This window comes from Lepus europaeus, chromosome 3 (genome assembly GCF_033115175.1).
Source record: "Lepus europaeus isolate LE1 chromosome 3, mLepTim1.pri, whole genome shotgun sequence".
In the NCBI taxonomy this organism is placed as follows: Eukaryota; Metazoa; Chordata; class Mammalia; order Lagomorpha; family Leporidae; genus Lepus; species Lepus europaeus.
In genome coordinates this window covers 84,592,693-84,618,951 of record NC_084829.1, presented here as the reverse complement: position 1 = coordinate 84,618,951, position 26,259 = coordinate 84,592,693, and the positions used below count along the sequence as shown (strand labels likewise).

At 40.1% G+C, this 26,259-nt stretch overlaps 2 protein-coding genes across 4 annotated transcripts in view; one reads left to right on the top strand and one right to left on the bottom strand.

The window, feature by feature from the left end:
- The first annotated feature begins 1,839 nt into the window (after positions 1 to 1,839).
- On the top strand, positions 1,840 to 25,613 carry AKIRIN2 (akirin 2). The gene is made up of 5 exons (XM_062186492.1): positions 1,840 to 2,629; positions 21,886 to 22,029; positions 23,334 to 23,483; positions 24,951 to 25,022; positions 25,270 to 25,613. Exons 1-5 carry the CDS (start codon positions 2,395 to 2,397, stop codon positions 25,278 to 25,280), a joined length of 612 nt encoding a protein of 203 aa, XP_062042476.1. The 5' UTR covers positions 1,840 to 2,394; the 3' UTR covers positions 25,281 to 25,613.
- Positions 6,671 to 26,259, bottom strand: part of ORC3 (origin recognition complex subunit 3) — an 87,624-nt gene continuing 68,035 nt past the window's right edge. Inside the window, exon 20 of one of the 3 annotated variants that reach the window (XM_062186483.1) lies at positions 6,671 to 7,421. In XM_062186483.1, the coding sequence (XP_062042467.1) occupies positions 7,296 to 7,421 (126 nt within the window). In that variant the 3' untranslated portion in view covers positions 6,671 to 7,295. Of the gene's footprint in view, positions 7,422 to 7,509; positions 7,535 to 12,119; positions 12,261 to 26,259 lie in introns of those variants that run through there. The other 2 variants (XM_062186490.1, XM_062186484.1) reach the window with 2 other exon arrangements.

The following is a 26,259-nucleotide window of genomic DNA, read 5'->3' as shown; positions in this document are numbered from 1 at the left end:
AGAGAGAGAGACAGAAAGATCTTTCATCCTCTAGTTCACTCCCCAAATGACTGCAATGGCCAGGTCCAGGCCAGGCCAGAGTCAGGAGCTTCATGTGAGTCTCCCATGTGGGTAGCAGGGGCCCAAGGATTTGGGCCATCTTCACTGCTTTTCTCCGCCATTAGCACAAAGCTGGATTAGAAGTGAAGCAGCCAGAACTCAAACCGATGCCCATGTGGGATGCTGGTGTCACAGGTAGCGGCTTTACCTGCTATGGCACAATGCTGGTCCCCCAAATTTCCCTCTTGATACAAGTCACATTAGAGTAGGATCATATCTTATTCCCACTCCAGTATCAACTGTCTTATCTAATTATGTTTGAAATATCCTTGTTTTCAAATAAAGTCACATTATGAGGTACTGAGGTTAGGACTTCAACAAGAATTTTGAAGGGACAAAGTTGAATACAGAGTACCCATTTTCAGTATAAATTCTACAGCTTAATTTTAATTTCAGAATATACCAAGAACATAAATTGTTTTGCTTATTTTCCAGCGGTTAACCTTTTTGTACTTAGTTACATAAAATATGTATATTCTGTTAATTTTCACAGTATCATGGAGTGTCTAGAGTTTAGTAAGTTCATCTAGTCAGTGTCTTAACCCACTGTTTCATTAAATACTGATACTTCTCAAAAGATATTTTCCAAACCGTATAATATCCTAAATTAAAATTATCATGACTTAGTTGTGAACACAGTGTGATAAGGAAAGATTCTGAGGTATTGGACAATTCGATAAAACTAGAATATATTAAGCTACTGTCCAAAGAAGGTATAACAAACAATAGACAAAATGGCTACAAAACATGTTTCTGGATAATTTGATATGGGATTGATAATAATTTGCTAATCTGGCATTCCCATTAAGAAAATTAGTTCTTATATACTACTGATAACTTCAAGAGGAAAAGACAGAGAACTGGTGATCATTTCTACATAAATCTTTATTAATTTTATATTGAATTCTAATTTTTGGTATCTGATTAAAATTACAACTATTAGAAAGGTCCTTTTCCCCTCTGCTTTCAAAATGGGTCCACTGTGTAGACAATTACCTAGACAATTCGTTATGTCTTTTGATTTCTTTTTTACAGTTCATAAGGTACTTGTATACACCAATATTCAACAGAAATAATAGCATTTCTGAAGTCATTTGCTTTTCACCTAGAGCAAAAGAGTTTGGTCCTGTATTTGTTCAAATCCTGTTCTTGTACAGAAGCGTCTGGCTTTGCAGAACTTAAGTGGATGGGCAAAGCATCGCATTCCCCCAATGATCGAAAATCTCGATACTATTAATGCTGTTTTCTCTTGCAATCCTAAATAGATTTCATGTTCTTGTTATTATTTCCTATGACAGGTTTTGGTTTTTGGCTCTGTTAACATCCAAAATAATCTATTCTGTGTTGTTTTGTTGGTTTAGTTTTCCATTTCCCGGTTGTTAAATCACTGTAGGAAAAACTATGCCCTGAGTCATAGGAGCCTTTAGTACGTTTGCCTTGCTTTCCTCACAGGTTCTCGTCCTTCTCATCTACTGTCTCAGAACCTTTTCTTTCCTCTCTTATGCTAAGTTCCTTTTACACTGAACCTGTGCAGGGGGATTTAAATTCCAACCCGGAACTCAGAATCGCACGCCTTGCATGACGGGAGTCGTGGTTTCTGTGACTACCCCATAACCGCCTTTCACGCCGATTTCTCCTCTCAGTCAAACACTACAATTCCCAGAATTCAACTACAGGTGGAGCCGCCCATTTGCGCACGCGCCCTGAGGCCGCAGGATTTGAATCGGCGGCGTTGTTATTGACGCCATATTGGGGCCGGCGGCGGGTGGAAGAGTCGTACAGTACAGGGGGAAGCAGTTGGACGTGTTCTCCTGAGCTGTTGCTGCCGCAGCAGCCTCGCAGTCCCCCGACAGCGACTGCTGCTCGCGAACTGCTGGCCGCACTCGGGCGTATTAGGAGCAGCGTCTCGGCCGCACACCCCACGGGGCTGCTATCGACTTCCGAAGGAAGCAGGTTTCAGCGCCGGAGCGACTCAGGCGCGGCGCAAAGGCTTGAACGGACGGCGGGGGCGGCCGGAGCCTCTCCCGTGGGAGCCGCGTCTGAAGAGGCGGAAGAGCCCCCCACTGACGCGGCCGGCGTGCGCTGCCGCCCGCCCCTCCCGCCCTCGCCCGGGTCTGCCCTGGCCACTGCCCCTGCCGCGGAGGCAGCGGCGGCGGCGGCTCTCCGCGACCCGCCTGGCTGCTCCTGAGCCCGCGGCTTAGGCGCCCCTCGGGTCCCCGCTCTGCCCTCGCCCTTTCCCCTCCCGTCACCCCTCTCCGACCCCACCCGAGCCCGGCGCCTCGGCTGCCTGAGGCCATGGCGTGCGGAGCCACTCTGAAAAGGACTCTGGATTTCGACCCGCTGCTGAGCCCGGCGTCCCCGAAGCGGAGACGATGTGCGCCATTATCAGCGCCCACCTCGACCGCCGCCTCCCCGTCGTCGGCGGCCGCGGCCACCGCCGCCTCCTTTTCGGCCGCGGCCGCCTCGCCGCAGAAGTATCTCCGAATGGAGCCGTCCCCCTTTGGCGACGTCTCCTCCCGCCTCACCACAGGTGGGACCCGGCCCCGCGGGCTCGGGGGTGGGCGAGAGCGCTGGGATCGTGGGGGCGTGCGCGGCAGGAGGCTGCCGGGGTGGGGGCACTGGGCTGTGGTCTCCGTTCTTAGCACAGTGTTCGGGCGACCACATTGCTGATAATTGGCTCCTCGGGCTACGGAGACACAATAGAAATGGCCCGATGTCGAGGCGGGAGATGGGGTGGATGAGGGCCGGGCCGGTATTGTGAGGAAGAGGAAGATCTTTTTCTTTGGGCGGCATGACTGGAATCGAGTGTTTCCGTGGTCGGTAGAGCCCCAGCGGAAATGATCAGCGAGGGCGATATTCTTCACAAATTTGGGCGAGAGAAGGCTCACATTTCACCCGAATCTCGATGTGTTTGCCTGAATCGATTGGTTGCAGCTATTAACTCTGGATTAGGTGGTTTAAGGCGAGGCGACAGCCCCTCCTCCAGTTCAGACATGGCTGATTTTAGTGTAGAGGGGGAAGGGGGTGGGGATGGATGTCACTGGGGCGAGATCTAGGCCTGTCATTAATCACCCACAAGAACGCCACTTTGGCTGAGTCAAGACCTGTTTCCCTAGCACGGTCAACAACAAAGAAAATAGTCTTCCCCAGTACTGTAATGTGATCGCGCTATACGTCTAGACCTTGGGAATCTTGAACTTTTGACGAAAAGCGAATTGTACTGAAAATTGGGGCTGCGTGATTGCTTTTATTTGGGAAGGCTTTATTTCTGCCCAACAAAGTCACGTTGGGAGAAAACCACCTAGTCCTAAGAATTAATAAATCACCCTAAGGATCCAGGGGATTTCACAGACTTTTTTTGCTCTTTATTTTGAAACATTTCCTGAAAGTGACTGGGGAATGCCTTTTGGCTGCTTTGTACAGCATGTGTGTGCCCGGTTTTTTTTTCTGGACTTTGAAATCCTTGTGTGCCCCTGGCACAGTCCTAGGATAGGCTTTTGTGAACTTGAAGTGTAAATCGGGTTCCTTTGTGTGTAGCTTGCCAAGGGTTTTTGTGAGAGCCTTTGGTAGTAATATCGCATTAGACAAAGCCTTTTCATAGCTTAATTTAAGTGTCTCCTTATCATTAGCTTTAAAAAAGTAAGAAGTGTATATACCTCTATATTTGGTAACTTCCGTTTGGAATTGACTTTATGAAGTTTGTTTTTTTGTTTAATGCCACATTTCAAAATATCCTTTGCCAAACCATGAAAAGATTCAAATACCCAGCTACCATTTTTACTGATATTTAACTTAAGGGCAAACTGCTTAGAATTGTGGCCCGTTTTCACAGGCATTCCCAGGTAAAATGAATGGCTATACCTATGCTGTCTTTATCAAGGTATTCAATTGAATGATTGGTAGGTTTTACTTTAAAAAACGAAAAAGGGAACAACCATTATCTGGAATGAGTTCCAGGTGTTTTACATTTTCAGTGTCTGTTTAGTGAAATAGTATGAAAATTGAAATGGTATCATCAGATTTGTACTTAGCAGCTACTAAGGCCACTTTCAAAAAAGCTGTAGCCAATACATTTCAGTCAAAGTGAATTAATAGGGTTACGTTTGGGAGTTAATGTACTTCTCAATGCTAAAATAATCTTGTGCATTATATGTAAAATGGTGAGGGGTGGTTGTAACATGTCTCCTCACTTTAGAGAAAGTATTCAGAAAGAATTGTGATCATTGGCAAGCTTGTCATTTCATTGATGTATTGGCAGCACTGGTTAATACAGTTGTCTCCACATCTCAAATTTCAATTAAATGATTATAAAAGTAAAGCTACTAGAATTCAAATCCACATTCATTTTTTGAAATATTTCCTCTATTCAGGGTGCTTTTTGACTTTCACTTTGGAAGTTTGGTCACATGCTGAAACCTGAAATAACATCTTAATTGATCTTTTTATGAAGGTTGCTAAAAGTTACTTAGCTGTCTCAACTAATTTGAATATTAACAAAAAGTTGACTTGAAAGCTAGTTAACATTGCTGAAGTTTAGACTTATTAAAACGGATATTTCTTCTTATTGTAATTTTGAAAGACATTCTAAATTAATTTGGCCTTGTGTTTTTGGCAGTTTGGTGTATGCTCTTTTTTTTTTTTTTGTACTAATATTTTCATAAAAGGAGCTAGTCTTATGCAAGTTTCAAGGAGCTTCTCAGTTTTCATGTGAAGAAACTTAGAAATGATTTTCCCAAACACTCAATTTTTAGATTGCTATTTTCACAGTGGTGATTCTTAAACTTCCTAAGAGTGGATACTCTTATCCTTAGCTGAAACAAGTAGCCAGGATTGGATTTACCAAATTGAAATTCTGTGGGAACTCTGTTTTCCTTTCACTTCTGTGGGTTCAAATATAATCTAATTTAGTACTAGAGTTCTGAAGTTTATTTTTTTCAGGGCATGTATAGTACACAACTTATCTATATTCTCTGGATATTTAATAACACTAGTTCCTTCTGATGGTGTAGTTGAAGTTGTGTTGTGGCTTTATTTAGTTTCAGACACTTGGACATGTGTTTTAAACCTTAGCTGTTATTTTAGTTTGACTTGACAGCTATCATTTAAATCGATATTGTTCAAACTGTTGCAGCTTAATACTAGGAAAAAGGGATGGGCTAAACTGAAGGAAGTTAAGCTTTCTTGCTTAACCTCAAAACTTGAGCCTTTATTTTGCTAATTAGCATTATGACTTTTTTAGGGTCCCCTTTATCACAGCCTATGCCAACAATGGTTTTTGGGACACCTGAGTTACTAATTCAGAAATGGTTGTACATCGTTTAGGGGAGGGTCTAGAAAATACTATGGTGGTATTTTCATGCATCCTGGGAGCCACAAATGTTTTTTTCCATTTTTAATGGTTGGAAAAGAGAATTACTTCATGACACGTGAAAATCTGTGAAGTTCAAATTTCATTGTATATGAATCAAATTTTATCGGAATGGAGCTTTTTAAAAAAGTTTTATATGTTGTAGCCTACAGTGACAGAGTTGAGTAGCTGTGACAGACTGTATTGCCCCAAAACTCCATATTTGCTGTCTGGTCGTTTGCAGAAAAACTTTACCTATCCAATTAGGGTGTCAGCAGTGAAGCTTATAGTACCTTTGGATATGGAAAAGGAAAAGTAGATGATGAGGGTAGATATTTGGGAAAAAGGGGGCAGTATTGTATATGATTGGAAGAAATGACTACCTCAGTGCATGAATAGTTATTGTGGTTGGTTAGTTGAAAGCAAGTTTCAAAGTATTCTGTCATTGTTTTTTTTTTTTTAACACATCTCATTGTGTTACCATTTAGCCAAAAGATTGTCATGATATTCCCAAGAATAAAACCCAAATATTATGCAACATTTTAGGAGACTGTCCGTCAAATGCAACGCATTGTTTTCATAATAGTGTGCTGAATGAATGATCTAGTGAACAGATCCTCCTGTGGATGTCAACCTATTTGTGAATTTGTTAAGCATATTAATACACATTGTTTATGGGTTAGTACCATTGTTCTAGATTGCCTTAGGAATTAAGTTGGATGAACAGTTAAATTCCTTTGTAAGAACTCAGTGTATTTGCTGGAAACTTGCCATTAAAAATGGAAACTACAGCTTGTGAATGAAGAAGGCTTATGAGAGTATAGATTGTTCATTAGACACTGATGCATGCCTGCAGACAGAGACACCAGCTGGCTTAAATGAAATATAAATGATTCTAGGCAAACAAATGAGATGTCTGTTGGAGGAGACAGCATCTCACTTCAGATGTCATTTATATTGAGCCAGAAGTGTCTTTTAGTATTTTGTGGTTATTTAGGCAGCTGGTAAGTTGCTTCTAAGGTTTTCAGTGAATTTGGCAAATAAATGTTTTTTAATGGTCTTTGTACTTTGGATTTTAAACCCAATATTTTAGGTAGAACTATGTATGTAAGTGTAGTTATTTCATAGTTCAATGAATTATGCATTTAAGAATTCTGCAAGTTCATGGCCATTAAAAACAGTGCACTTGTATTCATTACTGAGCTTTTTATTTATTTATTGACAGTAGAAAATAAGCGGTAACTTGAGCATAGAAAACACATAGGCTAAGCCTGGATACTAGTAGCCACTATGGTTGCTATGGAAGCATAACCTGAAGTGTAAAGGAGAGTAATTTCTTCAGTTTTTGAATGCCTTTATAGGAAAAAGAATATATGGTGTATTGCTTGAGTAGGATAGGTCTTTCCTGTTGTTTGGATAGACCTGGGAATGCACAGTAATAGAAGTAATATGTTGAGAAAAAAATCATTAAAGTACCTAGTTTTGGGTATTTTTCCTACTTGGAAACAAACTTTTGAATCTCCTTGAAGAATATACAGTGACAGCATGAATTGAGTTTGGACCTCAGTTGGTTCAGGAAACTAATGGTATTAGGAGTGGGTATTTTCAAGTACCTGGAACTCAGCCAAGAAATTTGTGGTTCCTATAGTCCTTTGTTAGCACATTATCTGTTACTGTTGACTTCAAGGGGTGTTCTCTGTGCATGTGTGAAACCACAGTGAATTTCTTGCCTTTGAGAAGACTACCTACTTTTTTTTTTTAAGGTTTATTTATTAATTATTTATTAATTTGAAACAATTACACAGAGGAGAGACAGAGAGAGAGAGAGAAAGGTCTTCCATCCACTGGTTCACTCCCCAATTGGCCGCAAGGGCTGGAGCTGTGGCGATCCGAAGCCAGGAGCTTCTTCCAGATCTCCCAAGTGGGCGCAGGACTTGGGCCATCTTCTGCTGATTTCCCAGGCCATAGCAGAGAGCTGGATCGGAAGTGGAGCAGTTGAGACTCAAACCGATGCACATATGAGATACCAGCACTGCAGTCGGCAGCTTTACCTGCTACGCCACACGCTGGTCCCAAGACTACCTACTTCTAAAAAGGTATTAAGAGGAAATAACTCCTCAGACATGACCTAGCCTAGCATTTACAGATGCTAAAATGTTCACAAATGAATTTAATTCAAAGAGAACCATCTTTATTTTGCTGAGTTTGGGGATTCTAGAATTCATTTACTTAAAGTGTTTCTCAACTTTCTAAACACATCTGAGAGAGATGATTCATCAGTGGCAGTCTTGGTGTAGCAACAGTTGTTAACTGGATTGGCTTGTACTTATTTATACACATGATCTTTAAAAAATTTCTACACTCAAAACATTTTTTAATTCCATTTCCCCACAAACTCTTTGAAGTACGCGCATATGCTTTGAAAATAATTTCAAGGTTGTTGTTGTTATTTTTACCATTTCTTTTAAACGTAGCACAAAATTTTTCAAATAATGAATTTATCGGTTAAGTTAATCAAACTGTTTGCTTATTTGTTGAGTTAATCAAGTCTTGGCATTAACTAAGATTCTTAAATGTTCTAAAGTTGAAAGAAAAATGTTAGATTCTGTACCAGTTTTTTGTTTTCGACTGTTTTGTAGCAGTATAGTCAAATAGGTGGCATTTTATGACAAAAGTGTTTGACTAAAACAAGTTGTAATAAATACTGCAATTAAGTTTAAGACTTGGAAGGATACTTTTTTTTGAGGGATTCCTTCTTTTTTATTTTGACAGGCAGAGTTAGAGAGAGAGACAGAGAGAAAGGTCTTCCTTCCGTTGGTTCATCCCCAAAATGGCCGCTACGGCCAGCGCACTGTGCTGATCCGAAGCCAGGAGCCAGGTGCTTCCTCCTGATCTCCCATGCAGGTGCAAGGGCCAAGCACTTGGGCCATCCTCCACTGCCTTCCCGGGCCACTGCAGAGAGCTGGACTGGAAGAGGAGCAACCGGGACAGGACCAGCGCCCCAACCGGGACTAGAACCCAAGGTGCCGGCACTGCAGGCGGAGGATTAGCCAAGTGAGCCGCGGCGCCAGCCCCAGTATTCCTTTTAAACATGCATTACATAGAAAACAATATTTTAAATAGGCCCATTATAAGAATTTTGCCATTATCAGATTTGCTGATTGAAGAAATACATTTTTAAAGATTTTATAGGTTTTTTAGGAAAAATATTTTTTGACATGAAAATCTAATCTTTTATTTCTAAAGAACTGAGTGATTTAAGTGGACTTTTCTCACATGATGAGATGGCATTGCAGCTCTATATTGAGCAGGGAATTCTTGGTAGTTGTTAAAAATCTGGTATGTCAGTTTTCCAGTTTTGGTATTCATTTTGAGCTGATGAGAATTTTACAGTATAACAGATTTTATCATCTTTGTTGTGATGTTAGAATTTTGGGGGCTGGTAATTAACTTACAGCACAGAAAAGATTATAATGGACTTTTAATTTGTCTTGGGTTTTAGCTTTTTTCCTTTAAACATTTTCAGTCACTAGTTTCAATCTGCCACATATGTCACAGGCAGATCATCCTGAGATATAATAGTGCTATGGAAAGTCGTAATTTAATTAAAGTTGGAATTTTTCCACCTAAATGATTTTTGACTTTTTTTTTTTTTTAGATTTATTTTTTTATTTATTTGAAAGAGTTACAGAGAGAAGTAGAGACAGAGAGAGAGGTCTTCCATCCTCTGTTTCATTCCCCAAATGGCTACAATGGCTGGAGCTGTGCCGATCCGAAGCCAGGAGCCAGGAGCCTTTTCCGGCTCTCCCACAAGGGTGCAGGGGCCCAAGGATTTGGGCCATCTTCTGCTTTCCCAGGCCAGAGCAGAGAGCTGGACCGGAAGAGGAGCAGCTGGGACTAGAACCGGCACCCATATAGGATTATGGTGCTTCAAGCCAGGGCATTAACCCGCTGGGCCACAGCAGGGTCCCCAGGACTTAAGTTTCAATTTTGAGGTCTAGTAATGGACCTGGTTTTTCTTTGCATTGTTTAAAATTTGAAATTCCTTTAGAATTCACTTGTTTTTTATTTATTTATTTATTTATTTATTTATTTTTGACAGGCAGAGTGGATAGTGAGAGAGAGAGAAAGGTCTTCCTTTTTGCCGTTGGTTCACCCTCCAATGGCCACTGCGGCCGGCGCATCTCGCTGATCTGAAGGCAGGAGCCAGGTGCTTCTCCTGGTCTCCCATGGGGTGCAGGGCCCAAGCACTTGGGCCATCCTCCACTGCCTTCCGGGCCATAGCAGAGAGCTGGCCTGGAAGAGGGGCAACCGGGATAGAATTCGGCGTCCCAACCGGGACTAGAACCCGGTGTGCCGGCACTGCAAGGCAGAGGATTAGCCTGTTAAGCCACGGCGCTGGCAGAATTCACTTGTTTTAAGCCCTTATGAGCTCAATTTGAATTCTAGATACTGTGCTTGGTTAGGCAAAAAAGAGTAAGTCTCTTGAGTGACTGGAGAGCAACCACAGTTGATAACTTTATTAGCTATCCAAACTTGTATTAAAATACTTTAATACCCTTTTAAAATGTACCTGTTTTTAATTTCTCATGAACATTTTCCACATTGACATTATTCCCATTTTTGATGGCCTGCTGAAATTGGTTTACTATTTAATCACACTTTAACAGCCTTTGAAACCTTAAAAAAATGATTTTTTAAATAGATGTTCAAGTTGGAGCCCATGTTGTGGCTTAGCAGATAAAGCTGCTGCCTGCAGTGCCGGCATCTTATATGGGCACTGGTTCGAGGCCCGGCTGCTCCATTTCTGATTCAGCTCTCTGCTATGGCCTGGGAAAGCAGTAGAAGATGGCCCACGTCCTTGAGGTCCTGCAACCGCATGGGAGACTTGGAAGAAGCTCCTGACTTCGGATCAGTGCAGCTCTGGCCATTGTAGCCAATTGGGGAGTGAATCAGCAGATGGAAGACCCCTCTGTCTCTGCCTCTCTGTAACTCTGCATTTCAAATAAATAAATCTTTAAAAAGAATCGATGTTGAAGCTTTTATTGTCTCAATATGTAGTATATATTCTTTTTCCTTTAGGTTTCATGTTCATTTCCATTAATGCTAATTCTTAGAAAACTCCCTCAAAAAAGGCGGGGGAGAGGTTGTCTAGAGGGACTTTGAAGAGTTAATCTCTCTTATATTTTCTTATCTTAGAAAATGAACTAGCATTGTTGGACTGATCTAACAAATGTAGAAAGCAGACTAGAATTTGAAGAAAGTCATGTTTTCAAACATTACCTTTCTTGAGATTTGCCCTTTAACTGTGATAGGGGATTGCCTTATTTCTACTGTCAAAATATAATTCTCTGGAAGAACTTTTTTAAGTGGTATGACTGGTTTAAAAGTATAGGAGTTTTTAATTCCTGTAACAGAATAGGGACCTGGTGCTGTAACAACCTCTGCCTTCCACAGTCCAGGGTGAGACACAGCATTAACAGAGGCTGGCATTATAGTCACTCAAAACATCTGTGATAGTGCTGACCTAGAGTTTAGAGTATTCCTTATTTTGAACACACCAATAAAATACCCTGATTGAGTATGGGTGGCTATCCTGTGAGGAAGATGAGAATTATGTTTCATCTCTTCTACTGCCTTCTTGTCCATCAGAAGAATTTTTGAGTGGGGCTGGTGTTGGTGGTGCAGCAGATAAGCCACTGCTTGCAGCACCACATCCCATATGAGCTCTGCTTCCAGTCCAGCTCCCTGCTAATGTCTGGGAAGCTGGGGTCCCACTCATGTTGGAGACCACAGTGAAGTTCCAGATTCCTGGCTTCATCCTGGCCCAGCCTGGCCATTGGGGTCATTTAGGTAGAGAAGCAAGATGGTAGCTCTCACTCTCTGTTTGTCTCTGTAACTATGCCTTTCAAATAAATATTTAGAAAGGGCCAGCATTATGGTTCATCTGGTTAAACCTCTGCCTGCAACACTGGTGTCCTATATTGGTGCCTGTTCAAGTTCTGGCTGCTCCACTTTCAATCTAGGTTCCTGCTAATGTGGCTGGGAAAGCAGAAGCAGGTGGCCCAAGTACTTGGGCCCCTGCACTCACATGGGAAACCAGAATGGAGTTCTAGGCTCCTGGCTTTGGCGTGGCCCAGCCATGGCCTTTGTGGCCTTTTTGGGGAGTGAACCAGAAGATGGATGATCTCTTTGTGTAACTCTGCTTTTCAAATAAATAAATCCTTTAAAAAAATGTTTTTTTTTTTCATCAGAATAAATTCATACTTTTTTTTTTCAAGACTTTATTGATTTGAGAGGTAGAGCAACAAACAGAGGGAGAGACAGAAAGTCCTTCCATCCACTGGTTCACTCCCCAAATGTCCATAATGCCTGGAGCTGGGCTATCTGAAGCCAGGAGCCCTGAGCTTCTTCCAGGTCTCCCATGTGGGTACAGAGACCCAAGGCCATAGGACATATTCCACTGCTCTCCAAGGCCATAGTCAGAGAGCTGGATCAGAAGAGGAGCAGGAGACATGAACCGGCACCCATATGGATGCCTGTGTGGCAGCCTGAGGCTTAGCCTACTACACAGCATTAGCCCCTGTGTTCATCTGTTTAATTCTATTTTCCATGAACTAAAGATTTTATTTTTATTTATTTGAAAGACATACGGAGGTAGAGACAGAGAGGTCTTCCATCCGCTGGTTCACTCCCCAGATGGCCACAACGGCTGGAGCTGTGCTGATCCGGAGCCAGGAGCTTCTTCCAGGTCTCCCATGTGGGTGCAGGACTTGGGCCATCTTCTAATGCTTTCCCAGGCCATAGCAGAGAGCTGGATGGGAAGAGGAGCAGCTGGGACTAGAACCTGCGTCCACATGGGATGCCGGCACTTCAGGCCAGGGCTTTAACTCGCTGCGCCACAGCGCCGGCCCCCATGAACTTTTAAAGTACTCTTTTACACTGATGGAGAGGTTGATAGATGTTAAGAGCTTGGACCCTGAAGTCAGGTCCATGTTCTGGATGTATGACCTTTCAAAAGGCATTGAAGTACAGCTTCATTTTCCTTATCTACAAAAATGTGCAGTGATGACAGTAGTAACTGCCTTCTGAGATTGTTATGAGTATTATAAGAGCATTTTCTGCCTGTGAGTGCTGGAAACTCATGATAGGGAACCTCAAATGGCACTTTTTAATGTGTTTGCCTTTTTTCTATCAACTAGATCTTTCCTTTCGGCTTTAAATATTGTCAGGCCTTCCTTTAGGGAATAAATAAATAAAACATCCTCATTTCCTTAAGCTGTCTCCTAGATGCCTGCATTTCAAATCCACATTCATAGCCCTTTCAAATAGTTTGTTTGCATTTGTTCAATTCTTAACTCCTAATATATTTGTGCCTTAGGTCTTGTCAAATCACCAGTGACTTCCATGGCACTCGGTCTTCCCTAATGACTTCTTAAAGCATTCACTCTGCTGACACATCCCTTTTTGAAATGCTTGTTTTTTTCTGTGATGCCATTTCCCCCCACCCTGCCATTTTTCTGGCTGCTCTTTCTGCCTTCATGTGGTGGTTATGCTTTTTGGGGTGCTTTAGTATTAGGTTCAGCTCCTCGCCTCTGATTTAATAGCTCCCCAAGCAGTCAACGTAATGCTACTAGACTTAGTTTCCACTTGGGCAATGCTCTAATTTATATGTTTAGTTTAGCTAATCTGTATCTTTAGTTAATTCCAACCATGGGAATGTGGACCCTTTGTTGTATTTTCAGTAGGCCTTCCCAGTAGGCCCTCCATCACTAGAAGTTAGAATTTCTGTGAAATCTTGACTTTGTATATCTGAAATATATATATATGAAATACATAACTTAAATAATACATAGGATAAGCAAAAATGTTTGTAGGCTTGTCTTTTTTTTTTTAAGATTTTTTGTTTATTTATTTGACAGAGTTACAGACAATGAGAGGGAGAGACAGACAGAAAGGTCTTCCTTCCGTTGCTTTATCCCCCCAAATGGACGCTACAGCCGGAGCTATGCCGATCCAAAGCCAGGAGCCAGGCGCTTCTCCTGGTCTCCCACGCGGGTGCAGGCGCCCAAGCACTTGGGCCATCCTCCACTGCCTTCCTGGGCCACAGCAGAGAGGTGGACTAAAGAGGACCAACCAGGACTAGAACCCCGGGGCCCATATGGGATTCTGGTGCCACAGGTGGAGGATAAGCCAAGTGAGCCACGGCCCTGGCCCATGAGCATGGTCTTAATTCTAAGAGTCATAATAGAAAAGTAAATGCATTTGTTTATTTTCACATCATTATGAATTTCCTTTTTAGAAAGTATTTTAGGCTTTTGACTAGATAAAGAAATTATGGTATGTATATATACATTATGGAGTACTACTCAGCTATAAAAAAAATGAAACCCTGTCTTTTGCAACAAGATGGACACTGCTGGAAAACATTATACTTAGTGAAATAAGCCAGTCCCTGCTCCAAGCTTCAGATCAGCGCGATGCGCCAGCCGCAGCGGCCATTGGAGGGTGAACCAACGGCAAAAAGGAAGACCTTTCTCTCTGTCTCTCTCTCTCACTATCCACTCTGCCTGTCAAAAAAAAAAAAAAAAAAAAAAAAAAGAGAAAGAAGCCAGTCCCAAAAAAGACAGATACCATGTTTTCCCTGATCTGAGGTAACTAATAGAGTACCTAAAATGTAATGTATTAGAGTGAAATAGACATTTCGGGATTCGATGATTGTTTATAGCCCTTGTCTCTTCCATGGAACAGTGTTTTTGTTGTTTGTTTTATTTTCTTCATACTATTTGTTGACCTCTTCTACTAAACTGAAAATAGCTATTTGTAAAAATTAAGAGTGGGAATATAAGGGAGGAGGAGGAAGGGATGAAGCATGGGGGCAAGAGGGAGACTGGGGGGAAGAGTGTCACTGTGTTCCTAAATTTGTGTATGAAATACATGAAACTTGTATAACTTAAATAAGATTTTTTTAAAAAAAGGCATTTTAGGGGCCGGCACTGGGGCGTAGTGGGTAAAGCCGCCCTCTGCAGTGCCAGCATCACATATGGGCGCTGGTTCAAGTCCCGGCTGCTCCACTTCTGATTTCAGCTCTCTAGTATGGCCTGGGAAAGCAGTGGAAGATAGCCCAAATGCTTGGGCCTCTGCACCCACATGGGAGACCCGGAGGAAGCTTCTGGCTCCTGGCTTCGGATTGGCACAGCTCTGGCCGTTGTAGCCAATTGGGGAGTGAACCAGCAGATGGAAGACCTCTCTCTCTCTCTCTGCCTCTCCCCTCCCTGTGTAACTCTTTCAAATAAATAAATATACATTTTTTAAAAAGTATTTTAGGAGACATGAAAGAATAAGTGTTTAAAGATTTTATTTATTTATTTGAGAGGTAGAGTTACAGGCAGTGAGAGGGAGAGACAGAAAGGTCTTCTGCTGGTTCACTCCACTCCCCAAATGGGAATGGAGCAACTGAAACTAGAACCTGGAGCCCATATGGGATGCCGGCACCGCATACAGAGGATTAACCCACTGTGCCACAGTGCTGGCCCCAAGAATCAGTGTTTATAGGTTAATATTATGTAATGAATCACCTGAGTAATTCCAATCAAGTTAAATTCCAGAGTAATTTTCCTGTTAAGGAAGGGTGTGTCTGATTTAGAACTACAGAAGTCATCTAGGCGAGTGTGCCAATATTAATTTATGTACTTGCAGTACTTAGCTGTTAATGCCTGTTCCCCTCACCTCCTGTTCTCTACCATGTCTAACAGTAAATTGATGCTCTTCTCCTTTTTAGTGTTTTAAGATCTGTTTATTTTACTTGAAAGAATTACAGCGAGAGAAGGGGTCAAGGGAGAGATCTTCCATCTGCTGGCTTATTCTCCAGATGGCTGCAACAGCCAGAGCTGGGCCAGGCTGAAGCCAGGAGCCAGAAGCTTTATCCGGTTCTATAACGTGGGTGGACCATATTCTCTTGCTTTCCCAGGCTCATGATCAGGGAATTGGGTTGGAAGTTGAGCAGCCAGGATTTGAACTGGCACCTGTATGAGATGCCAGCATCACAGGCAGTGGCTTAACCTGATACACCACGACACCAGCCCCTCGACCACATTTTAGAATCGCCACAATAAGAAAGTTACTATTTTCATCAGGGACTAGAAACTTAAAATACCCCAAGTTCCAGACAAGTAATATAATTGAGTGAAGTAAGCTAGGTGGGAAATAGTGAATTCGAACCTTGCTGCTGGTCAACAGTATCACCTCATTAGAGAAGCAGAATATGTCTACTCAGAATCTACATTTTGACATTCTAGGTGATATATGTGTGTATTAAAATTGTAGAAGCTCTTAAATTTGACCACTTCAGCTGAGTTTTGCAACATAGTGCAGTTTTCTTTGTAAAATTATAGTCAGAAGTCACATTATTTGTCACCTGTATTTTAAATACTGCCTACAAATTCATACTTAATGTTAAAAATATATTCAGGCAAAACACGTCCTAGTGCTTGATTTGGCTGTTGGTCATGAGTTTGCAAATTCTGGTTTCCAGGTATGCTAAAGCAGTTTTTGTGTGCATGTTTGCTTTTTTTAAATTTTTTTTTGTGCCCTAGTAAGTTATTATAGGAAGCATACTTTTATTTCAGTCTGATTGTGCTGCCCTAGAATCCTCAAGGAATCTGCTTTCATGGGTTTTACAAAGTAACTTAAGTTTAAAATTTATATCATATAATACTTTACTGTCTAAGGGACATTCTTCCTACAGGAGGAAGGAAAACTATAATTACTTCAAGGTCAGCTTTTTTCATTTCACTGGTTCTATATTACCAACGAAAACAAATTTGAAATAAGTATCTTGATTTATTAAAACCTGGAGGTAAGTATAAATTTCCTGCATGGCTGGTTAACTGGAATAGGAGTTGGACCTCTTACCTTGGAGCCAAATGTTTCCTGTAACAAGCACATTTGGGGTTTTAGCTTTGGACAGTTAAATTTCTCCCTCCTCTATTTACTGTATTTTTATTACTGCTCTCTACTTTTGCATCTTAAAAGTTATTTGAGAGGGGTGCGAGTGGGAGAGAAATTATGGGGGGGGGGGGGGAAGCCATTGTAATCCATAAACTGTACTTTGGAAATTTATATTTACTAAATAAAAAAATTAATTAAAAAAGTTATTTGAGAAGATAATTATGATTAGTTAAGAGCTACAGAACAAAAACAACAGGGTTTAACTTATCCCCTTAGAGTAAAAGTATATATTAGAGGTACATAACTTAAGTAGTTATCAGAGAGCATCCAACTTCTGGCTGTCTTTGGATTCTGCGTTAGTGAAATAACATTGTGCAGATAATTGTAAAATTTATACTTAGTGCACGGATTTCAGAAATTTGAGTCATTTATTTCAAATAAGTGATCATTGACTTAAATAGCACCAGTGAAATAATGGAATTTGACCTTGTATAGTGATCTTAATTTTTCTTTCTCCTATAAGGAAATAAATGAGTACTTTAGGTTACTCTAGATAACACCTTAAAGGGTATATAATTATGTGTTGTGGTATTATGCTTATTGGCATTCATGCTAAGCCATATAGTCATTAAAACTGTAGTTGTTCTACCTTGCCTATCTTGTGTTAGAATTGGTCCTAGGTCCTTTGATATAGCAGTAGTTTCAAAGTGAATTTAAAGTAGCATCAAGTCATTCTTTTTAGTCAAATTGCTGTTGGCTAGATAAGAACATTTTCCTCGAGATTGCTTCAAGGAGAATATAAAATCTTCAGGTTCAGAACAGATGATCCTTGGAAAAAATAGCTGATTTACAAAGATAGCTCTCCATAGCAACTCCCAATTGTATTTTGACTTATAAAGTAGACATGGCCGTGGCTAGTATGTTGTTCAGAAACCTAGATTTGTTATATTTGGAATAATTTCTTAGTTTCGCATCTTAATGGTTACTACAGGTTATATTCCTGCTAGAACTGGCAATCTTTTAACTTTTTTTTTTTTTTTTTTCTTTTAAATCCCACAGTTTAGGATTTCTGTTTAGGTGCACTTTCACTTAAAGTTCAGAGATACTCCATAGAGAAATAAATAACTTAAAGTGATAACAGAGGATCTCCTAATACCTAAAACTGTTTACGAAACCTTAATGTTTGATCTAAACTGATGTCAAGTAGGAAAACAGTAAAGCATTATGGGTCTGCTACCAAAGTTGAGTTTCACGTAGTAGATATGTAGTTTATCTTATGGATCCTAAATATTCTTTTGGTTCTCTGCCCCATTACCATATTTGTTCCTTTAAACACATTTTTAGTTCTAATTTCGTGTTCTTTCTCTCACTCTCCTTTGATGCTATTTATCCTATATCATTGCAGAGCTTTTTGTTGTCTTGTTTTTCTTCAAGTACCAAAGCTAATTTTTCCTGTATATGTTGTTTTCCATTCATTGTGCCCCCGGTTTCTTCAGTAATTAGTGACAACTAAAAAGAAGCTTTTTCTTTTCATATTTTCCTAATTTGTTTTTTAAAAAAACTCCACAGGATATGTGCTGGCTCCTTCATTTCACCTACTTGCTAAGGAGAACTTTATTAGCAATGTTAGTGGCATTTACTAGATTTGGGAATGAAAATGCCACAAGTCACAGAATTTTCTAGTGACTTTCATTTAATTTTATGATAGATGACTAATGTAGTTTTTAAGATTTTTAAAGGGGTCTATGCAGGCAGGTAGCTTATTTATGCATGCTTTATTCTCATTGATTGCAAATTCAGTCGATGCTTCATAAAGTGTAAATGAAGGCTATCTGATTAAAACTGGATTATGTAAATGATAATGCAAGTACAGCTGTATTTGACCTTTTTAACGGACAAGTAAATTGTGTTGGCCACACAATGTCAGATGTTACATGTGCTTGGAATAAAGTGTTTTTGCTAGTCTGATAAGGATCGCTTGATACAACTAAGACCTAGTAGATATAACCTTTATTAAGCCTATTGGTGTATGGAAGGCCTTTCTTCTTCCAGCTGGTAAGGCAGCAACTTAAGTCACGCACATACCTAGGTTGAGTTCAGCAATGTGAGAGTAGTGAATTTGGGGGAATTTCTTTACCAGTCTCAAAACAGTTTATAACCCCTGACCTGAAATAAGCTGAGCTTGAGGCTTGCAGTTAGCTGTTTGCTACTTTTACTGCTGAGATCTTGGCTGAGTTAAATTTGGCCATTCACTGCATACCATTGTTGATCACATGTTACCAGTATTAGAACATCTGAGGGCATAGTGCAGCTTAGATGACATAGTTGCATCATATTAGATGTGAAAAGCAGTGCAGGCAATAACATTCAAAATTCTTCAGCTCTTTAACTGACAGTATCAAGTGTTGGCATAGATGTGGAACAGCTGGAACTCTTAATACAATATATTGTTGGTAGGAATACAAAATGATGAGATCACTCTGAGGTTTTAAAAATTAAAACCACCCTTCAGTTGCTGTGTGATTGGGCAGTTTAGTCCCATTCTGGGGTATTTATCCAAGGGAAATGAAACTCTCTACCCAAAAACTTGTACCTGAATTTTTGTGGGAAACAGTCTAAACGTTGATACTGTGAGAATGGATGGATGAAATGTCTGAGGGTAGAGGGGGAGACAAACACAATGGTATACTAATCAATTAAAAGGGAGGAGTTACTAATTCATAGAACATAATATGAATCTCAAGAACATTTTGCTGAAGAAAGAATTTCAGACACCATTCATACTCTTAATTGGTCTATTTACCTGAAATTCTAGAAAAGGCAAAATTGTACAAAGTACAGTTGTCCTTTGTGGGGAATGGGTTCCAGCCCTCCTTTCTGTACCAAGATTCACAGATATTTCAGCCCCTTAAAGAAAAAGGTCTAATGCTTGCATATAAGCAATGCACATACAATATATAAAATATACTATGTAAATAGTTATTAAATTGTATTTTTTAATGAATGATGACCACTGCCATAAATACTCGTGCCTGTTTAGTACAGATGCACTTTCTTCCCTGAAATTTTTTTTTTTTTTTTTTTTTTTTGGACAGGCAGAGTAGACAGTGAGAGAGAGAGAGACAGAGAGAAAGGTTTTCCTTTTTTGCCATTGGTTCACCCTCCAATGGTCGGCGCATCGCGCTGATCCGAAGCCAGGAGCCAGGTGCTTCTCCTGGTCTCCCATGGGGTGCAGGGCCCAAGCACTTGGGGCATCCTCCACTACACTCCCCAGGCCATAGCAGAGAGCTGGCCTGGAAGAGGGGCAACTGGGACAGAATCCGGCGCCCCAACCGGGACTAGAACCCGGTGTGCCGGCACCACTAGGCGGAGGATTAGCTTGTTGAGCCACAGCGCTGGCCCCCTGAATATTTTTGATCTGTGGTTGGTTGAAGTCCAGATGGTGGAGCCAGTGGGCTTTTAAGGGAGACTACATTAATAGGATATGAGTGTTGGTGGATGGAGGTGTATGGTCATAGTGGTAAATTAACTGCAAAAGAACATGGGAGACTTTTTGGGAGTGATGAAAAGTTCTTTATCATGATTCTGATGGTTCCGAGACTGCATGTATGCAGTCAGAATTCACTGCATCACACTTTTAAATTAGTGGATTTTGTCATTTGCAGGTTATATCTTGTTTGGAGGTTTATAAAACTAAATTTTAAAGAAGTTTTACTGTATAATAATCCAGGAGTTTGCTGCCTACCAGAGATTTAAGGAGCATTGCCTTTAAAACCATTTAGAATATAGTTACTGAAAAGAATTCCCTTATTTAAAAACAAAGATATTTGTGATTGCCCTGGTTGATACAGGATGTATTAGTTTTTATTGCATACCTCTGAATATTAGGAACCCATTTATATCAAACACTAGCAACCTCTTTAAATTGCAAACTAGTCAAATAAATGGAAAAATTAAAAATGACTAACCTATATTAAACAAATGTTAATATTCTGAAAAAAAGCTTAATACATGAAAGTACTCTAAACACAACCATCCTGAAAGTCATTCCAATTTGTGGTTTTTATACAAAACAGGTTTGTTTACATAACAAAAAGTATTTAAATGGTGTCTTGACTGGGGACATACTTTGCAATTTCTTTTTTTTTTCCAGTTAAAATAATGAAGTTGGCAGAATTAAAATGTTCTAGGGACTGATTTATGTTCTTTTGGGAGTCTCTCAAAAGTGCTTAAGGTTTGTTTTCTGGGGATATAATATAAAGTGAGAAGAGAGTAAAAATTAAATCTAACAAAACCAGTTTGAAATTTTAAAAAACCTTATCACACACAAGTCTTTAATCTTCAGTTGCATTTTCAGTTCTTAAATGCATCACTGTTGAAAAATTTATACTCTTATATAGTCATGTACTGTCTCATGGTGTTTTGGTCAGTGATGAGCATGTACAAGAGTAGATTCATAAGATCACAGTACCTTGTGACATCTTAAGTTATCTTAGTTTGTGTAAGTGCACTCTGATTGCACAACAAAATCGGCAAATGGTACATTTATCACAGCATGTCCCTGTGAGGCAGCATGCAACTGTACTTATGAATCTTACTGCCTATTAGCTGCTACTGTTTAATCTCACTTTCCATTGGGATTAGTAAACTTCTTGGATTAATTTTCACATAGATAACCTATTAATTTGGGAGTTATTGAGGTAGTGAGAAAAGTCTGGACAGGAAGGAACCTTAGGGATTTGGGGGGAGAGACCTAATGTTAACTATTTTAAATTGGAAAATCTTTCTAAATGAATCATACCAGGTCTGAAGGATATGTTGGATATAATTTTATCCTCCGTTGCAATGGCTATATTTAAGGATAATTGCATTGTGGTGTAGCGGTTATTTTTTTGAGAGGATCTGCTCTGTGCCACTTCGCATGAGGGTTTCCCAAAAACCCAGGATTCAGAATGCTTTGCTATTAATGCTGTAATATTCTTGGGTTCTGCTGAACTTAATATTAATGGCTGGCAGCCATTTAATTCATACATGATTTTTTTTTTCTTATCTTCCGTCTTTTTGTTCTTTTGACCTGTCACATCTTGCTGGTGTGTTTGAATATACATACTCTTCCCTTTCTGATTGCTTATGGATTTAGAAAACAGCCTGTTAGTGTGTTAGTTCTATGTATGATAAATAAATAAACTTTGGGGCTAGGAATCTTGAGTAAAATAGGTAGATGTTTGAGGTCAGATTCCCTGTTTGAGTGAAAAACTTACAGAAATCATACTGAATAGCTGAATTCAGGTGGTAAATATGTGACATTTCTGGTAAAGTGCTCCTATTTATGCTGATATGATTTCTTCCAGAATGTTGGTTTTTATGGATGTTACTTGAAGAGAACTTACGGGGAAGATTGGTTCTACTAAATAACTATTGGAAAGTCTACCTCTTTTTTAACTTGAAAGTTTTTATCTTGCCCAATTTTAACTTTTTTTTTTTTTTAGAACAAATCTTGTACAACATAAAACAGGAGTATAAACGCATGCAGAAGAGAAGACATTTAGAAACTAATTTCCAACAGACAGATCCATGTTGTAGTTCTGATGCACAACCACATGCATTTCTCCTCAGTGGACCAGGCTCACCAGGTAATAATTCTGTTATGGGAAAAGCTTAATCCTATGCCATTAGTTACTTAAGCTCCTGTTTTTTCTCCCTACAACCTCCCCTCCCCCGCTCTCATTTGAGAGGCAGAGTTAAAAGTCTTGAACCGGCGCCGTGGCTCAACAGGCTAATCCTCCGCCTTGCGGCGCCGGCACACCGGGTTCTAGTCCCGGTCAGGGCACCGATCCTGTCCCGGTTGCCCCTCTTCCAGGCCAGCTCTCTGCTGTGGCCAGGGAGTGCAGTGGAGGATGGCCCAAGTGTTTGGGCTCTGCACCCCAGGGGAGACCAGGATAAGCACCTGGCTCCTGCCATCGGAACAGCGCGGTGCGCCGGCCATTGGAGGGTGAACCAACGGCAAAAGGAAGACCTTTCTCTCTGTCTCTCTCTCACTGTCCACTCTGCCTGTCAAAAATAAAAAAAAAAAAAGTCTTGAATCTCTGGTTCACTCCCCAAATGGCCTCAAAGGTCAGAGCTAGGCTGATCTGAAGCTAGGAGCCAAGAGCTGCTTTTGGGTCTCCCATATGGGTGCAGACTCCAAAGCATCTGGGTTATCTTCCACCAGCAGGCTGCTGGATCAGAAGTGGAAAAGCCGGGATGCTGGCACGCAGGCAAAGGCCTGACCTACCACGCCACAATCCTTTCCCAATTTTTTTTTTTTTTAATTCTAAAAGTAATGCATGTTATCTTAAAAAAATGCTATAAAATGAATAGTCACCACTTGAATTCTCAGTAACCAAAGGAACATACACAATATTCCCAAAGTGAATGTAGTGTAGCAACCATGATCTGGGTGCCTGAGGTTTTTTTATTTTTTTTTTTTTAATGAACGACATACCATGTACTTCTTTTTTAGGTACAGATATACCTTGCTGTGGTTGAACACTGCCATTGGATTTCCCATAATTATTTCACTGCTCTGTTACAGTACTTCTAGAAATATCCTTGTATATGTATACTTTCACACACTTGTCCTATTTAGAGTCATAAAGTAGTAGTTGTTATTTTTTTTATCCTGTATCTGTTTTTAGTACCTGTTGTTAGAGCAGTTTGTAAATCATCATTTAAAAAAAAAGAGAGAGAAAGGGACTATTTAAAGTCAGTAAGTTGAAATTTCTTGCTGAAAAAAGCCATCAAAAGCAGTTCTTAATTTTAGTAAATTTCTTAGCAAAGTATTTCTTATGATAGCAGTTACCTTCCATTTATATAATAATCAACATTGAAACTTCTTCAGTTAGAAGATGCTTTCATGACTAAATTAAGTGCTGTTTTTTGTCCATGTTCTATATAGGGACATCACCTGCAACATCCTCACCATTAAAAAAAGAACAGCCCTTATTTACCCTACGGCAGGTTGGAATGATCTGTGAACGTTTGTTGAAAGAACGTGAAGAGAAAGTACGAGAAGAGTATGAAGAAATATTGAACACAAAACTTGCAGGTATAAATGAGTCTAGAAACTTATTGTAAGAATTGCATACTTACTTCTTATATCAGCTAACTACTCTTCCTATACACCAGTACAGTTTTTTCTAAGATCCAGAGAATTTCAGTTCAAGAAAGGAAGTCAAAGTTCTTGTAGCTGATGGTTCACTTTAGTGACTTAAAGGAGTATTTGCTAGTCATGTAGATCAACAGCAGTGATTGGTAGATTTTCTTTTGATGTATGTATCTTCTGCAAAAAACTGAATTTGGCTGTTCACCTGTTTGTAGATTTTGGGACCATGTATCTTTTATATCATCTAGACATTTGAGATATCAAATTGCCTGTCACTGTATCAAGTTGCAGTTTTGTTTTAATTATCAAGTTTCACTGAATTACTTGGATAAGTATAGTAAATGAAATTCTTTCTGATTTTCAGCCATAGATTTTACTTTCTTGAGTTGAATCAACATGTTAATGTAAGCAAGAGAATTTGTTTATTCATATAACATCTTTATCTGTGCTCTGATTAGGTTATAGGTGAATTTCTTTTTTTTCGTTGTTTGGGGGTGCTGTTTTGACTTTTTGCAATAACTTGCCACTTGCATAGCACTTAAAACTTTCAAAATAGGGCCGGTGCCACGGCTCACTAGGCTAATCCTCCGCCTGCGGCGCCGGCACCCCGGGTTCTAGTTCCAGTCGGAGCGCCGGAATCTGTCCCGGTTGCTCCTCTTCCAGGCCAGCTCTCTGCTATGGCCCGGGAAGGCAGTGGAGGATGCCCCAAGTGCTTGGGCCCTGCACCCGCATGGGAGACCAGGAGGAAACACCTGGCTCCAGGCTTCGTATCAGCGCGGTGTGCCAGCTGCAGCGGCCATTGGAGGGTGAACCAACGGTAAAGGAAAACCTTTCTCTCTGTCTCTCTCTCTCACTGTCCACTCTGCCTGTCCAAAAAAAAAAAAAAAAAGACTTTCAAAATAGGTATTACTGCAAGCCCTCATTGAGATCTTGATTTTATTTACTTGAAAGAGACTTGATAGAGACCTGCCATCCATCCAAAATCCTGCAACAACCTGGGCTGGGCCTTGCTGAAGCCAAGACCCCGGAACTCAGTCTAGATCTGCCAAATGGATGGCAGGCATCCATACTTTTAGCTGTCACCCGCTGCCTCCCAGGGTCTGCTTTAGCAGGAAGCTTGAATGGAGAACAGAGATGAGATAGGAACACAGGCACTCCAATCTGGTATGTGGGCATTCTAAGCTGTTAGGAAATAAAATCCACCCAACCTGTATATGCAGTCAAATGATTTGACTAAAACCTGGGTTTCCTGATGAAAATCTGCATTCTATTTGATACACTGTTGCTACTTACATGACTGACTGAAGTGTCAGAATTGTTTCACTGTGTTTTACTTTTCAGAGTTTATTTGGCTCTAATATATTAAGGTATTTTCCAAGTTGTGTAACCGACATGTTCCTTTATTTATAGAACAATATGATGCATTTGTGAAGTTTACCCATGATCAAATAATGCGACGATATGGAGAACAGCCTGCTAGTTGTAAGTATTTCATCTTTGAATTTATAAACTGAAAACAAGGTTGTCTTTCAAGGAGAAGACATTCTTTTCATACCCAAGATAATTTTAACAGAACAAAGCATAGAGGGAATGGGCAAAATAATTTTGCAAGGTTTATTTCATCATTTAAATACTTAGGGGCAATATTAAGAATGATAATCTGTAATGTTTGAATTTTATTTTCAAGATGTTTGGATTTTGACCTACTTTTCCTTTTCTCCCCCTTTAGATGTTTCATGAATCACGTTTTCTGCATTTGTGGGCTGCCTTGTTCCTTGTGGAGTTGTTGCAGGAGGTCCCAATTAAGACATGCAGCAATGCCAATACCCCCCTGTGAATACAGGTTATTTCAAGCTTTCGTCAGTGGCAACTCTTAGGCAGCAGCAGCTGGTTTTGGAAATTTCCCTGATGTCAGTACCACCTGGATGTGGACTTAGGCTACCTGTATTAATACCAGTGGCCTCATTTTGTTGTATCCTTACAATTTGGCTTCTTATGTGTTTGAAAAGGATTAAAGCTGGTGTTCTAGAACATGCCCTTTGCTGGTTGTGTAAATAAAACTGTAGAATGACACTTCAGATGAAGTTAGTGTGATTTTAATTGTGCACTACAACCAAGCTGTAACCAGTTATTAATAATTTAGAATGTAATCCCAGGACAATATTAAGCAAATAGCCTACAGTGCTTCCTATGACATAGTGGAAGAGGAGGGCATTTCTGTATTCCAGGACTTCTTGGGGTTTCAGAATGGGTTTATATGATTTTTTTTTTTTGGTAGTTTTATTTATTCTATCGGTCTTTTTAACAAATGTTTATTGCTACATTTGCCCCCCCCCCTCCCCTCAGTGTATCATTGTTTTATTGCCCTTGTAGTACTGGAATTTAGTTGGAAGAATAAAACATTTACTTCTGTTCTGCTTGTTTTTTAAATGTACAGATGGGTAGTATTTGAATAAAGCCAGTGTTTCAAATGTAAGTATTTTCCAGTAATCAGTGAAATTTTCTGATAAGGTTTACAATTTGAGTGCTATTTCCAAAAACTGACTTCTGATTCTAAATTTTTTCTTATAACTTTTTGAATGGTAGTGTGGTTGTAACAGATCAGTTTTAATAGCTGCAGAATTTTGTACCTCAGATTACCAGAAGTATCCAGGTTTTCTTTTTTTAAAATAAGACTTTAATATACAAGAGCATGAGTCAGCAAATTTAATTCATTATT